Source organism: Staurois parvus, unplaced genomic scaffold, assembly GCF_062004578.1.
Source record: "Staurois parvus isolate SC_StPar_1 unplaced genomic scaffold, SC_StPar_1.0 ptg000104l, whole genome shotgun sequence".
Taxonomy (NCBI): domain Eukaryota; kingdom Metazoa; phylum Chordata; class Amphibia; order Anura; family Ranidae; genus Staurois; species Staurois parvus.
In genome coordinates this window covers 227,282-243,140 of record NW_028317900.1, presented here as the reverse complement: position 1 = coordinate 243,140, position 15,859 = coordinate 227,282, and the positions used below count along the sequence as shown (strand labels likewise).

The 15,859-nt window shown below is 46.2% G+C and overlaps 1 protein-coding gene across 1 annotated transcript in view; it reads right to left on the bottom strand.

Annotated features, from left to right (window-relative positions):
- The window catches only part of PRKD1 (protein kinase D1), a 228,790-nt gene extending 213,754 nt beyond the window's left edge, over window positions 1-15,036 (bottom strand). The window contains exon 1 of the mRNA XM_089671269.1: window positions 14,584-15,036. Within this exon, the coding sequence (XP_089527395.1) occupies window positions 14,584-14,745 (162 nt within the window). The 5' untranslated portion in view covers window positions 14,746-15,036. The remainder of the gene's footprint in view (window positions 1-14,583) is intronic.
- Window positions 15,037-15,859: the final 823 nt, after the last annotated feature.

Here is a 15,859-nt window from a genome sequence, read left to right as displayed (position 1 = left end):
GTGGGTATACTTGTGTATGCTGAGAGTTCCTTTGGTGGCTGTACACAGCAGTGGTGACTCCCAGGCAAGGAAATCCACCTAAATGTTGTGTCATACTCTCCTATGCACATGCCTTAGAAAGTGTGAAAACAGCATGCATTTTAAACAGAAAAAAGCTGGAACAATTCCTAACCTACCCTGGTTTACTATCAGGATGTTAATTAGTCTAAGAATGGTTTGTTAAACAAGCTATACAAAGGACCGGCCAATGTAAGGAGGTATAAAGGTATGTAGTAGTCACACCATGTGACAATATAAAAAGGGAAAATAGGGGAAACATTCGCCATGATCACAAACAAAACAGGGCGATAAATAAAAATGAAGCAAGCAGCATCCAAGCAGTTAATGCCCAACTATAAAAAAACAACATCAAGCACATTGCTCCCAGCAAAATACCTGCATAAGCTGAAACATTTGAGGATTTTTTTCGTAGTTAAAATACCCACACTTAACTGATGTGTTTAGCATTTGACCCAGTAGAACATAATGAAACAATAAATCCATGAATAAAAAAAAAAAAAAACATAATTGTGCTTAACTTCAATATTGTTCCTATGGTAACCATTGCTGCCGAGGCTACAAAGTAACTTTACAAACAACTGGGAGGACCAGAGAAAGAGCTGAAGATCAGCCTTGACAGGAACAGAACACAAAGCAGCTTGTAAACTTCTCCACTACCTAGAAATAGGGGACCTCATACAATAGAAGCATTCCATCAGCTTTCAACCTATAGGGGAAAACTAATAAAAAGCATGAACAAAAGCAACAACTGTCATTTAGCACTGTTACTGCACTATGAGATCACGCGTGCTTCACCACTCGCCCGCCTAAGGATTTACCCCCCTTAATCTCCAGGCCATTTTTTGCGTTACTTTGACAATTGCGCGGTCATGCAAAGTGCACCCAAATGAAACTGACGTCCTTTTTTCCCACAAATTGAGCTTTCGGTGGTATTTGATCACCCGTGCAGTTTTTATTTTTTGCACTATAAAAATAAAAAAGACCGACAATTTTGAGAAAAAAACTAAATTTTTTACTTTTTGCTATAAAACATGTCCAGTAAAAAATTTTTAAAAAATCTAATTTTGTCATACATTTAGGCCAAAATGTATTCTGCTACATGTCTTTGCTAGAAAAAAAAAATTCCCAATACGTGTAAATTAAAATGGTTTATGTGAACGTTTTAGCGTTTACAAATGGCGGTATAGATACTGGAATTTTTTTTTGTACTAGTAATAGCGACAATCAGCAACTTATAGCGGGACTACGGCGGGCATTCGGACACTGGGGGGAACTGACTTTGGTTCACTGACATCCCCAGTGACACCAACACAGTGATCAGTGCTAAAAAAAAAAAAAGCACTGTACTAAGGGCACTGGGCAGGAAGGGAATAACATGAGGGGTGATCAAAGGGTTAACTGTGTGCAGGGTGTTTTATACAAGGGGGCTGTGTCTGTGTGCTTCACTGTAAGCACACTGCTTTGGATGGCTGTGCACAACCATCCAAAGCAGTGTGCCCGAGCTGACAGGAATAACTGTTAGTAAACAAAACAGTTCTCCTCCCAGTCAAAGATTGTCGGAAATCACCAGGCGCCAGCGAGTAATCACCGGCCTGGACCCAGTGATTGATAACCAAGGCCGCAAGTTTCCTACCTGGAAATGCAAAATCACGTATATATCCATGATTTTGCACACCCGTGCCGCCCTGTAGCAGTATTTCTGCTATAGGGCAGACAGGAAGCAGTTAAAGCATATCCAACCCCCAAAATAAAAACTTTACATAGTACTTTGAGATACCTGGATTTGATTTTTTTCAGGATTTTTAATTTTATTTTCACCCTGTAATCCTGCAAACCAGTGTCCCCATTGGAAGATTTTCCCTCTAATACTTTTCTGGGCACAACCCAAAATTTGGGATTTTCTTTCACTTTCACTGTCAATGATAATGTTACACAGGACAAATAGGGAATCTATGGGGGAATCTCATTAATGGGGACACAGGCGGCAAAAAAAACGACAGGTGTTCTAATCCCTCTGCATTCTAACTAAAACTAAAAAAAAAGTTTTGCCTTTAATTATACTTCAGGAAGTCTTTATGATTTCAAGTGCTTGATTCTGACTAGGACTTTAGTTAAAAAAATGTATACTGACCCCGGGTGACAAAAGCAGGTCCCCAGAGTTATGCAGATAAGATCAAGGCATGATCAGGGGAGTAGAATGATTTATGTCTGTGTCCCGAGTAGATTTAATTACTCTCTGGTTTGTTCTGGTTGCCGCTGTCAGAAACACGGAAAGTGCCATCCTTTACAACTCATGTGCAGCGATGAGACTTGGTCGCCAGTTTTCCTTGCTTGGACCACTTCTGGTAGGTGACCAATGCAGACCGGGAACATCCCACAAGAGCTGCAGTTTTGATGATGCTCTGGCCCAGTCGTCTTTCCGTTATAATTTTTCCCTTGTCAAAGTCGCTCAAATCCTTGCACTAGCCCATTCTTGCTGCTTTCAACACATCACCTGCAGGGACAATGTTTACTTGCTGTCTAATATATCCCATTTACTTTCAGATGCCAATGTAATAAGATAATTAGTGTTATTCATTTAACCTGTCAGTGGTCTTTGGTCTAATGTTATGGCTGATCCTTGTATATAATATTTACAGTACTTGTTTGTCTTTTTGTTTGTTTTTTATACATTTTTTCAATTGTGTTCTGGTTTATGGCCTACGCCAAAAAGTCATACATCCCAGGAGTCTTCATGAACATTTTATTCTTTCATCTGGAGGAGGGGTTTTCTCACCAAAGCACACCTTTCTGCCAGCATGCCTGAGCTAAAGGCAAATGGATTCCAGGAAATAAATGCTACATTGATCATCTGCCCTTAGTCAAGATGGCCGTGGCTAGGAATGCTAGGTGAGGGTTTTTCAAAGTGATTTCTCAACAAAATAAAGCATGGAGACATGGATGGATAGGGACATTTTCTCTGATTAAAAATGAATTACATAATGTTTTTGTTTGTGGTGCTCAGATACAGTTAAAGGAAAAGTTCACTTTTACAAAAAAAAAAAATAAATGCACTTTTTCTGCATTTATTTTTGTTAGGAACCTGTAAAGCATTGCACCAACGATCAGCAGATCATGGGTGTAATGCCACAGTCCTGCAGACTGTCTGTATATCTGTCTGTCGGTACCTCCAATACAGGCAGGCAGTTACACTCTGACAGGAAGCTCGATGAACTACCTAGCACGATCAACAGTGCCCTACACAGTGAACTACAAGCAATCAGCCACAAAAGCTGTTGGAACTTGTAGTTTTCCCATTCACAGGTTGTAACAGATAAAGAAGATCCCCTGCTAGCTGTTACAATGGGGGATGGAGGGGGCCAGTGCATTTTGAACACCTGAATATAGGTGAATTTCTCCTTTAAGGTAGAATTAAATTGAAAACGATCTTCATTTTTGAAAAGAGTAAGGGAGATTAAAACCCCAGTCCGTTTCACTTCCCGCTCATACAGCCAAAACAGGAAGTGAGAGAAAATTGCTCAAAAGTGAGGGAATCCCTGGATCTCATCTATCCAAAAAAAAATTTGTCTTTAGTTCACTTTAAGTTCTGCTTAAAAAAATAAATTCTGGCTATGCATACACTAAGGTGTCAAATAGAACATGCATTATTTTCAGACTTACAGATTTGGATTGTGAAGTGGTGGAGCAGTAACACAATCACTGTGTAGCATGGAAAGTACATGTGACAAATAGGGACACCCATGTACTTGTATAATTGCAACTACAGAGATACAAGGTTTGAAAAAGTATCGATTCATACTTGTGACATTTTACAACCTCGAACTTGGATACAAAACTCTTCCTAGAGGGACTTGACTATGTTCTCCACAAAGCCGTTACCAGAAGACACTCGACTATTGTGACATCTCTGTACCAAGACAAATGTAGGTTATGTCAGGGCAGCGGCAACACGGTAATTATTATTGCTGTTATGAAACGGTGCAGAAGACCAATCAACATCATCTTTCCAATGCAGTGCTTCCAATGATCAGAGGGAACGGCAATAGTAATGGAACAGACAAGAAGCACATTTGAGCAGGCTCCAGAAGCCATCTTGGAAAAGCCCATGTTTTTAAAAGGAGGCAGCACTGGTACATAACACATACTGCATCTATCTTTCTTTAAAGAACAAGTTTACTTTCAGACAAAATGCACTTATTAAGTGTTCTTGCATGACAAGACCACCTACTGTTATCTCACATATATATTCTTATTATTATAGCCAAATTTACCACAATAACTCCTCCCACAGTTTTTATACTACATAGACAAGTAATATAACGAAATGTGCGGATTGTTCCTGATTGGTGAGCTATTACTTTGTGGAACGTTTTGCCGAATGGTTCACGAAATATCGGCGTTTTTGTGGTGAAATTGGTCCCATAGGAATGAATGGCGGAATGTTCAAAACTAGAGTGGGAGCTGACAAAAGCTAGAGTGTGAGCTGAAAAATCAGGACATGATTTCTAAACTGCCATCACTCCCTCATTTTCATGTCCACCTACACAAATCTTATATCAAAACGTTCAGCTATCCCTGCTGCCACTAAAAATGTCCACGGCTAAGCCATAGTCCTGATAGTTTTCACAACATGACCATTTGTTTGCAACTCACGCCGCCCATTGACATTCATTGAAACTCCACCTCAGATTTGAAGGGCAATTTCTAAACTGCGACTGTGCCTTCATTTTTAATATTTCAGAGACAAACTATGCATCAAAATGTAGGTCTGGGTCTTATGATTCTCACAATATAAAGCTCTTCGGTGTAAGATTTATAATTTTTAACAACCATTTGAAGATGGCAACCGCCAGTGAAGTGAGCAAGTTGGAGCAGTTTGTTTTTAACCGCTCTTCTCTGCCCTTGCTGTAGAGTGAGTTGCCATAGGAACCCAGGTGTGTGAGCAGGCAGCAGAGTGGAGGCAAGAACACTTCACACAATTTCCACAGAAATTGTAGCTTTCCTAGTTCTTTTTGCTCCTTTTAGGGAAGAGGATTTTTTCAGTGGAGCCTACCTATCGCCTAGGCAAGAATGACACCCCCCTGCCCAAAGCCTCCTGGGATAACCACATCATGTATCCCAGAAGGCTTCGGGGCTGTGTGAAGTCCACTGTACATGATGACGTGACAAAGAATATGTCAACTTTGCAATGGAAAAGCACTGTGCAAGGAGGGGGGTGGGGGGGTTGAGTGCAGTCACATGACCACTGCATCAGTAGCTTTTTTTTCTTCTTCCCAGCTATAAAAAAAAGTTTATTGGGGACAACACAATACGTAAGCAAAGAAACAATTTTCACTTCTGAAAGTGCAAACCTGAAAGATTTGTTGTTTTGGCCTGACCTGTGCGTGGTAAATATTCATTAGACACACTATCAAGTCATAGCGGCATGCAGCGCTGAATCAAGTCTCTCGGCACACATTTCCTCTGAACAGTTTGTTTTCAGTCTGTTTGTGAGAGAAGTACGTCTGCTGTTGCGTTTCCTCTCTTCCTTTTCACAGACACAGCTCTTCCCACAAGTCGCTCAAAGAACATAAAACACAGACGTCGTCGCACAGTTCAGCTCTATGTCTGCTCCTCCCTTTACTCAATGCCATCAAGGGATGCTAGCGCCTCTGTACGAGGTGTACATCCTGGCTACACAGAGTAGGCCCAGCCATACTAGAGCAACAGGCAGAAATGTAAACAATCTATAGTTGTGTGTGATTGGAATAAAGAACCGGACTATCAAAGGATCGTGAAGGAAATGTGTACACTGCCATTGCCAAACACCACAACTTCCCTGCCTCCGATTCTGCTTCTCAGGCTCTACTATTAACCAAGTCCATGACCAGGAACAAGCATGCAGATGAGGAATTCTGACTTAACTGGCCAGCTGCTTGTTCCAAACCAGGGATTCACTGAATACCAAAGCTGCTGGAGCCATAAGGCTACGTTCACACTAGCATTGTGTGCAGGCGGCAGAGAGGCATTTGGGAAGCGTTTTTACCGCTTCCCAAACACCTCTGGCAATTCTGCACATTGCAGCACATGGTGCTGTTCTAACGGGAGCATCGCGGCAAAACGGACGCCTCTGGACGAGTCAGGAGGCGTTGAAGCCTCCTATTCTTGTCTATGGTGCCGCTTCGCAAACACCTGGCCGGCGTTTGCGACGCGGTTGCGGGGCATTTGTGGAGCGGTAACACCATTCAAACTTCATTCTAGGCAATTGTGGGGCGTTTTTAACGCTCGGCAAATGCCTAGCAACCGCTGCTAAACCGTGCATGCAGCGTTTGCCGAGCGTAAAAAACGCTCCTCAGACGCCGGACCAATGCTTGACAAACACTATAGGGGCGTTTGTCAAGCGTTGGTAAAACAGTCAAGTGTGAACGAGCCCTAAGACAGCTAGGAAATGATTTCTGCAGTGAGGAGGATGGTAGGTAACACATTTCTCTCAAGACAGGTTGTCTTTAGGGCCAGATTATACCACATGCTGTCCAGTGCATTTTTTTCTGCATCAAAAACACATTGAATTAGGTTATATGGTTTCCAATGGCACAGTTCACACCAGTGTGGTCAGTTCCAGGGAGTTCCAGTTCTAGAAAAAAAAAATGGAGAACATGCTGCATTTTTACTGAACTGGAAATGCATCGAAAACACATTAAAAAAATGCACTGGACCCCAGTACAGTGGGGGAAAAAAAAGGTAGAAAAAAAGCATCTGGAATGCATCAGAAAAAGCATCAAAAACACACTGGAACGCATCAAAAACACGTAAAAAAAAAACGAACATGCAGAAACGCATCTGGAACAGAGTGCGTTTTTGTGGTGTAAACTGGCCCTTAAACTGGAATTTCACACTCTCAGTCAACATAGACTATTTTTAATCCTCATGTTGCTGCATCAGTAAATAGATAGGAAAGTATATCATATTTACTTGTTTTAAACTTTTTTTTTTACATTTCTTCAGCTATTTCCTGCTCTTTGGGCCTAGGCAAATTGCATCATACATTGCAGATGTCTTCAGCAAGGAAAGAGGGGTTTTCTCACCTAAGCACATCCTCCTCCCTTCACACCTAAGTTAAGGACAGATTGATTCCAGGAAGTAAATGCTATAGGGTTCATATGCCCTTACTCAAGATGGCCACGGCCAGAAATGTTATGGGGTGTATTTCAAAGTAATTTCTCGGCGAAAAAAGCATGGATTGATGGGGGAATTTGCTTTGAATATTAAATATGAGTTTTGGTTTGTGGTGCTCAGGTGCACCTTAAAGAACTCCAGGGAAATAAAATAAAATCATCTGCAGTGTATAATCAATTGACGTTTTAGGAGGTACATAACACTTTAGAAATTCCTTCAGGTGAGATAGTAAAACTCTAGCTGTGGCTCATATACACAGAAGCAGCACTGTTGTCCGTCCACCCCACCTACCCCTTGTCCATTCACAGCATACAAAGCTTTTTGTGAATGGACAAGGGGAGAGGAGGACAGACAAACAATGAAGCTTCTGTGTATGAAAGCCATAGCACTCATAGCTGCTCTCACTACACTTCTGGCCTCAATGTAAATATTACAAGACTACAACCATACTTACAGAGTTATTATACCCTAACACTTTAAAGTAAAACTATAGGCAAAACTATTTTTTCATTTTGGATAGCGTAAGAGAGGGTTATAACCCGTCAGATGTTGTTTCGCCATCTGTGTCCCATTGCGGAGATATCCCTTCACTTCATGTCTCATATCCAAACAGGAAGTGAGAGGAAATCACTGCAAATTAAGGGAATTTCTTTGGGATCCCCAAGTCACCAGAACTAGTGTCCCCATTTGGAAGATATCCCCTCCATTACGTTTCTGGGGACAATCCAAAATTTTGAATTTTCTTTTACTTTCATTTTCAATGACAATGGTAAACAGGACAGATATAGAGGGTGAATCTCCCTAACATGGGCACAGACAGCAATAAAAACTGACAGGTGTCCTGATCCCTCTCCACGCTATCCAAGGAAAAAAAAAGTATTGCTTTTAGTTATACTTTAATATGATTAACAGTCGCTGACATCAGTACTTACCTTCTGTGCAGTTTCTCCTTCAAAATCTCATCTTTCTTCTTCAATCCAAACATCGCTGTCCTAGTTTCCCAGTTTTCAGGTGGCTTCCCTGCCTTGCAGGGTCCTACAGAGCCACCTTTTCATGCATTCATCAGGGAGAGAGACTCCAAGACCATGCTATGACGCTGCCTGTCCACACACACAGGCAGCCAGGAAGGACAAGACAGAAAAGGTATGCACAGTGGCTGTGTTGGGGATTATAATTATGGGACATGTATTCCCTAGGGAAACAGTCAGGGGGACTTTCAAAGAAGTAATGAGTGCATGATACCCGAGCGGAAGTTCAGGGAAGCAGCAAACAGGAATCAGGAAGTTGTGGTGTTGAATATTTCAAATTGTGTGGGAGAATTTTCCTCTCAGCCAGCATTTATTGTTCACTGCTCAACTGTTCTAAATGTAATTAAGACAAAATGGGAGCCTTTAGTATTACTTTAAGGGCACTCACCTCCTATGACTTCAAGCGTATTACCTCAAATATTAAGATGCAATATGCATTGTTTATGTTAAAATCTAACCGTCAAATTCTATTTATAGTTTACCTTTAACAGTGATCCTGACAGTTATTATATTATACAGGATTTATATAGGGCCAACAGTTTGCGCAGCGCTGTACAATACAAGGGAGACAGTACAATCCACTTCCTTAAACTCAACCTCTCCAAAACCGAGCTCCTAGTCTTCCCCCCAGCCCGCGCACCCCCGACTTCTCCATCACGTCCAACAACGCCACCATCAAGCCCACCCCGCAAGCCAAAGTACTGGGTGTCATTCTTGACTCCAATCTATCCTTCCAGCCCCAAGTCCAATCGATAATGAACTCATGTAGACTCCACCTCCGCAACATCTCCAAAATCCGCACGTTCCTAACCCCAGAAACCACTAAACAGCTCATCCACTCCCTCATCATATCACGACTCGACTACTGCAACTCCCTCCTCACTGGCCTGCCTCGCCACAGGCTATCCCCGCTTCAGTCGATCCTGAATACGGCTGCCAGGCTCATCCACCTTACCAACCACTCCGTTTCCGCCACCCCCCTCTGCCAATCCCTCCACTGGCTCCCGATTGCCCAACGGATTAAATTCAAAATGCTAACACTGACATACAAAGCTGTCCATAATATCGCCGCAAAACTACATCTCCGACCTAATATCCAAATACCACCCAAAACGCACTCTCCGCTCCTCACAAGACCTCCTTCTCTCTAGCTTCCTGGTCTCCTCCTCCCATGCCCGCCTCCAGGACTTCTCCAGGGTGTCACCCATCCTCTGGAACTCCCTACCCCAATCCATCAGACTATCACCTACTCTCCTCTCATTTAGGCGTACCCTGAAAACCCATCTCTTCAGGGAAGCCTACCCCGCCCCCTGCTAACTGCCGATCTCGCCACTCCTCCTACCACTCCATCCCCCACAGCTTTTCCTCAGGTACCACTATCCCCTCCCTCCTAGATTGTAAGCTCCAAGGAGCAGGGCCCTCGAACCCCTCGTGTATCTCATTGTATTGTTATTGTACTGTCTCATGTATTGTCTCCCATTGTAATGTACAGCGCTGAGCGAACTATTGGCGCTATATAAATACTGTATATTAATAATAATTACAATACATTTCAGTACAGAAGGAATAGGAGGGCCCGGCTCATGGAGCTTACAATCTAAAGGAAGGGGGAGGTGATACAAAAAGTGATAGCTGCGGGGGGGATGATCTGATGGAGGTGATTCAAGTATAGTTCTTAGGTGGAGGTGGGGTAGGCTTCCCTGAATAAGTGAGTTTTCAAAGATCGCCTAAAGGCAGACAGGGTAGGGGCTGACCGGACATACTGTGGTAGGGAGTTCCAGAAAATTGGAGAGGCACTGGAGAAGTCCTGGAGGCGAGTGTGGGAGGAGGTGATGAGGGAGCTAGAAAGGAAGATATCTTGGGAGGAGCGGAGTGGGCGATATCTGCGGATGAGGTTGGTGATGTAGATAGGGACTGTGTTGTGGATGGCTTTGTAAGCTGTAGTTAGAATTTTGAATTTTATACGTTGGGATAGTGGAAGCCAGTGAAGGGATTGGCAGAGAGGGGCAGCAGTCGCTGATCGGTTGGTAAGGTGTCTTCTGGGTTCCTGTTTCACACAGACCACTACAAGCAGGGAAGCAAATCCATGCTTCTGTGCTCGGTCTGCCTCCCCATGATTGCCGCTGGGAGTTACAGGATGCTGTGCAGACGCACGGTGTGCCTGTATCTCCTGTGGTCAATTTTGTAGCCACACCCCCTCCCAGTTCATTTCAGCAAGGGGGTGGACTTCTTTACACATACACAGTGAGGAAGTTCCCCATCTGTAGATTATATCACACACGGTGGGTGGTATTATGTAATACAACAAGCTGGCTGGTGAGTAATTTGACATTGGAGAGTGAACAGGCAAGCAAGAAGGCTTGCATTGCAATCACAGCATGGAAGTAACTTCCACAGCCAACTATAGTTCTGACAGCCAGGCTCCAGCTGGGATCCACTGGTTCTGGAATGAGGCACACACTGATGGGGAAGTTGCTTTCCTGCTATAGGTGTTATGTTAGCCTGTTGTGTTATATAACCCTGCCAGTCTGCTATGATTTAATCCTGCCAACTCTGTGAGACATACACCACACATAGGGAGCTTCCCCAGTGTGTGTACAGAGGGCCAACCCCTTAATAAATGGGCACTGCTGTGGTAGAGGGGGTTGTGATCAGGTTTTGCAGTCATATGGCAAACAGTAGATTATCAAAAAAGGAAAAAAAACATGTAATTATATTTGTTGTACTACAACAGGCTTTTTCTTCACAAATATTTTAGGGCCCCCTTCACACAGGGCAGACTCTGATATGATCAGCGAGAGACCTGTCCGATGATTAGAATCCACTCGGCCCTATGGGTGGCCAGGTGTAAACAGACTCCCCTATCCATTTACACGTGACTGCCCTCTGATCAGATTCACCTATAAGGGGGGGGGTCCTCCTCCTTTTCTTTAGCAGACCAAATCGGATTGGAGGTAGTAAATGGACACAAGTCTGTTTACACCTGCCAATCCTTAGGGGTGAATGGAGAATCCAATCAGGTCCGTCTGGAAAACTGACAGATGGACCTGATTAGACCCTTTGCGTGAAAGGGACCTAACTTGAATTGGAGGGTACTGCTGATTTTTTTTCTGTTTTCATTTTGCCTGGCATTCTGCTTTTAGGAAATGTAGGTACAAAGGACAGCAGAATGGCTAAATGGTTAGCACTTCTGCCTAGCAACAGGCATGCCTAGGGTCATTGGTTCAAATCCCAACCATGTCACTACCTGCCTGGCGTTTGCATGTTCTCCCTGTGCCTGCGTGGGTTTCCTCCAACACTCCAAAGGCATGCTGGCAGATTAATTGGCTCCTGTCTAAATTGGCCCTAGTATGTGTATGTATGAGTTATGGACCTTAGACTGTGCGCCCCTTGAGGGTTAGGGACTGATGTGAATGTACAATATATATACATGTAAAGTGCTGCGTAAACTGACAGCACCCTCCTATTCCTTCTGTACTGAAATGTATTGTAATTGTACTGTCTCCCTTATATTGTAAAGCGCTGAGCAAACTGTTGGCGCTATAGAAATCCTGTATAATAATATAAGCACCTGAAATAATCAATGACAACTAGAAGTTTTGTTCAGGACAGAATTGGTATACAAAGTAGGTAAGAGATTTAGCAATCACTTATCCTCAGCAGAACAGGTGGGTAACCTGTGGGACAGAACACCAGCGAATGTATCTGGGTGTATGAGATCAGACTGCACTGCCACACAAAACACAGGCTGATGTGTACAGCAATGGAACACAAACCTTTACCGTCACGAAGGATCAATGCTGTACAAGGACAATGCAAGGCTCTAGATTATATTATCCAGAATGCTGTTTTTGTCTCTTACCTCATTTATACAAAGCGGTGACAAAGAAAATATCCGGAAAGCAGCTTCCATAGATAATTTATGGAAACTATGAATAACACTACACGATTACCCTCCTCTTTTTTTGGGGGGGGGGCAACTGATCACACAATGTCTGATATATATATATAGAGCGGCCTACAATACAAACGTATTTCTTGGAATCTGAATAGGGCCCTGGCCTACAGGAGGTACAGTGCTAGGTTAGGGGGTGTAGAAGTGGTTGGTCTGCCTGAATGTGTCACCCTGGAGGAGGCAATGTACAGCTCCACAGATACAGTCGCACAAAATGTAATTCATTGAACACACTTTTCTCATGAGGACACACACAGGTGAACTGGGCAATCAATGTGTTTCGACAATAACTGATTTAAAACCATCTAAAAGAAATTCTTCCACAAAAAGACAAAACAACATGGATAGTAAGCAGATCAAAACCCAAACTGGACGACATTTAAAATGCTAAAGCACTATACAATATGTCAACCAATTCATTTTTTCCTTCAAACCCTTTTTTGTCCTCCATCATCGCAATACAGCTGGTCTCCTCCAGACACTTCCTGTCTATATGCGCTCACCCCAAGGTCTCCTGTACATCATATTCCTGGTTAACACAACAGTCACCTGTCACCTTAACTGGGAGCTCCTATGACACGGTGGGTGACAACACCTGAGAAAACTTGGAGACTGGCTGTCACGCCAAGGTCTCCTGTACATCATATTCCTGGTTAATAAACACAACAGTCACCTGTCACCTTACCTAGCAGCTCCTATGACACGGTGACAACACCTGAGAAAACTTGGAGACTGGCTGTCACGCCAAGGTCTCCTGTACATCATATTCCTGGTTAATAAACACAACAGTCAGCTGTCACCTTAACTGGGAGCTCCTATGACACGGTGGGTGACAACACCTAAGAAAACTTGGAGACTGGCTGTCACGCCAAGGTCTCCTGTACATCATATTCTTGGTTAATAAACACAACAGTCACCTGTCACCTTAACTGGGAGCTCCTATGACACGGTGGGTGACAACACCTGAGAAAACTTGGAGACTGGCTGTCACGCCAAGGTCTCCTGTACATCATATTCCTGGTTAATAAACACAACAGTCACCTTAACTGGGAGCTCCTATGACATGGTGACAACACCTGAGAAAACTTGGAGACTGGCTGTCACCCCAAGGCAGGAAGTGTCTGGAGGCCCTTGATGGTAGGATCACCAGGTATTGTTTTATTGAGAACTGCAAATTAGAAAAACAATATTTGTGAAATAACTAACATTTTATGTAACTTGGTTTAGATTTACTTTACAATCATGTCATGTCAAAGCCATAGCAATGATCCTGCCAGGAAGATTCCCACACAGCTGGAATAAGATGACACAAGGGGCCCCCACAAGCCTAGACATAGGGAGCCCCCCTGAGCAGGATATGGGGAGCACAGTGACCGATGATGGAGGGAAGACTCCATTCACACATGTGCGACTTCAAAGGTGCACGATTTTCATACGGCTTTGCGGTCTCTGGCACTCAAATCACATCAAAGTATTGCAGGAACCCTTTCAAAGTCCCACAGATCTGAATGGGTGCCATAGGAAACAATGGGCTGTGACTTGTCATGCGACTTTATGTGTACAAGGTTGGATGACAAGTTGCACAAGTGTGAATAGAGCCTAAGGGGGAGGGGGCCTGGTGATCGAGAGGACATGGGGGGACAGAGACCCAGTGATGAGGTATGGCATGGGGGGCCCCAGTGATGGGGGAAGATAATGGAGGGACACTGGTGATAAAACAAGACATATTGGGGGGGGGGCTGCAATCAGGCAGGACATATAGGGGGCCCTGTGATCAGGCAGGACATATGGGGGGCCCCAGTGATGACGGAAGACATGTGGGAGCCCCCAGTGATCACACAGGACATGGGGGGCCCCCCAGTGATCACACAGGACATGGGGGGGCCCCCAGTGATCACACAGGACATGGGGGGCCCCCAGTGATCACACAGGACATGGGGGGCCCCCAGTGATCACACAGGACATGGGGGGCCCCCAGTGATCACACAGGACATGGGGGGCCCCCAGTGATCACACAGGACATGGGGGGCCCCCAGTGATCACACAGGACATGGGGAGGGCCCCAGTGATCACACAGGACATGGGGAGGGCCCCAGTGATCACACAGGACATGGGGGGGGGCCCAGTGATCACACAGGACATGGGGGGCCCCCAGTGATCACACAGGACATGGGGGGGCCCCCAGTGATCACACAGGACATGGGGGGGCCCCCAGTTATCACACAGGACATGGGGGGGGCCCAGTGATCACACAGGACATGGGGGGGGCCCAGTGATCACACAAGACATGGGGGGCCCCGGGTGATGGGAGGCACAGGCAGTGAAGTGGGAGGGAAGTTGCTGGCAAGCAGGCACACAGAGTACAGGACAGTCCGGAGGCCTCACCTTCTGGTCCACGATGGAGCAGGCCATCTCTCGCACGGCCCCCAGGCTCAGCTCCCCGGGTTCGGGCAGGACGACGGGCTCCCGGCTCAGGCCGATCTGGATCTGGAGGGAGAGGCCGTGGCCCGCGGGGCTGGGCGGCCGGATGACCGGGGGGGCGCTCATAGACAGCTGGGCCCGCCAGCGGGAGACAGCGGAGGGGACACGGGTCAGCGACACTCACACAGGCGGCACCCCGACAACTAGAGCCGCATACAGCCCGGACAGGCCGGAGGCTCCTCCTCTCACACACGGCACCCGGACAGCCTCATGTCCTTCCCCGGCTCCCCGCCGGCTCTCCGCCGCCTCACACCGAGCACACTGCCGCCTCTTCCCTCCCAGGAAAACTTTCACCAACAACAAGTCCGAGCGGCGCCCACACACACACCGCACTCACACACTCACACACCGCCTGGCGGGGCGCGCGCCCCCTGCTGGACGCTCCGCGGCACGGCAACTCGCCGGGCCCCCTGCTGGAAGGAGCGCGTCATGGCATCCTGCACGCTCAGAGGACAGCTCCCCGCCTGCTGGTGACACAGGAAGAGATCTTCACTGACAGGGGACACGCATCTGTACACCACTGACGGGGGACACGCATCTGTACGCCGCTGACGGGGGACACGCATCTGTATGCCGCTGACGGGGGACACGCATCTGTACGCCGCTGACGGGGGACACGCATCTGTACGCCGCTGACGGGGGACACAAATCTGTACGCCGCTGACGGGGGACACGCATCTGTACGCCGCTGACGGGGGACACGCATCTGTACGCCGCTGACGGGGGACACGCATCTGTACGCCGCTGACGGGGGACACGCATCTGTACGCCGCTGACGGGGGACACGCATCTGTACGCCGCTGACGGGGGACACGCATCTGTACGCCGCTGACGGGGGACACAAATCTGTACGCCGCTGACGGGGGACACAAATCTGTACGCCGCTGACGGGGGACACGCATCTGTACGCCACTGACCGGGGACACGCATCTGTACGCCACTGACCGGGGACACGCATCTGTACGCCACTGACGTGGGACACGCATCTGTACGCCACTGACGGGGGGACACGCATCTGTACGCCGCTGACGGGGGACACGCATCTGTACGCCGCTGACGGGGGACACGCATCTGTACGCCGCTGACCGGGGACACGCATCTGTACGCCACTGACCGGGGACACGCATCTGTACGCCACTGACGTGGGACACGCATCTGTACGCCACTGACGGGGGGACAC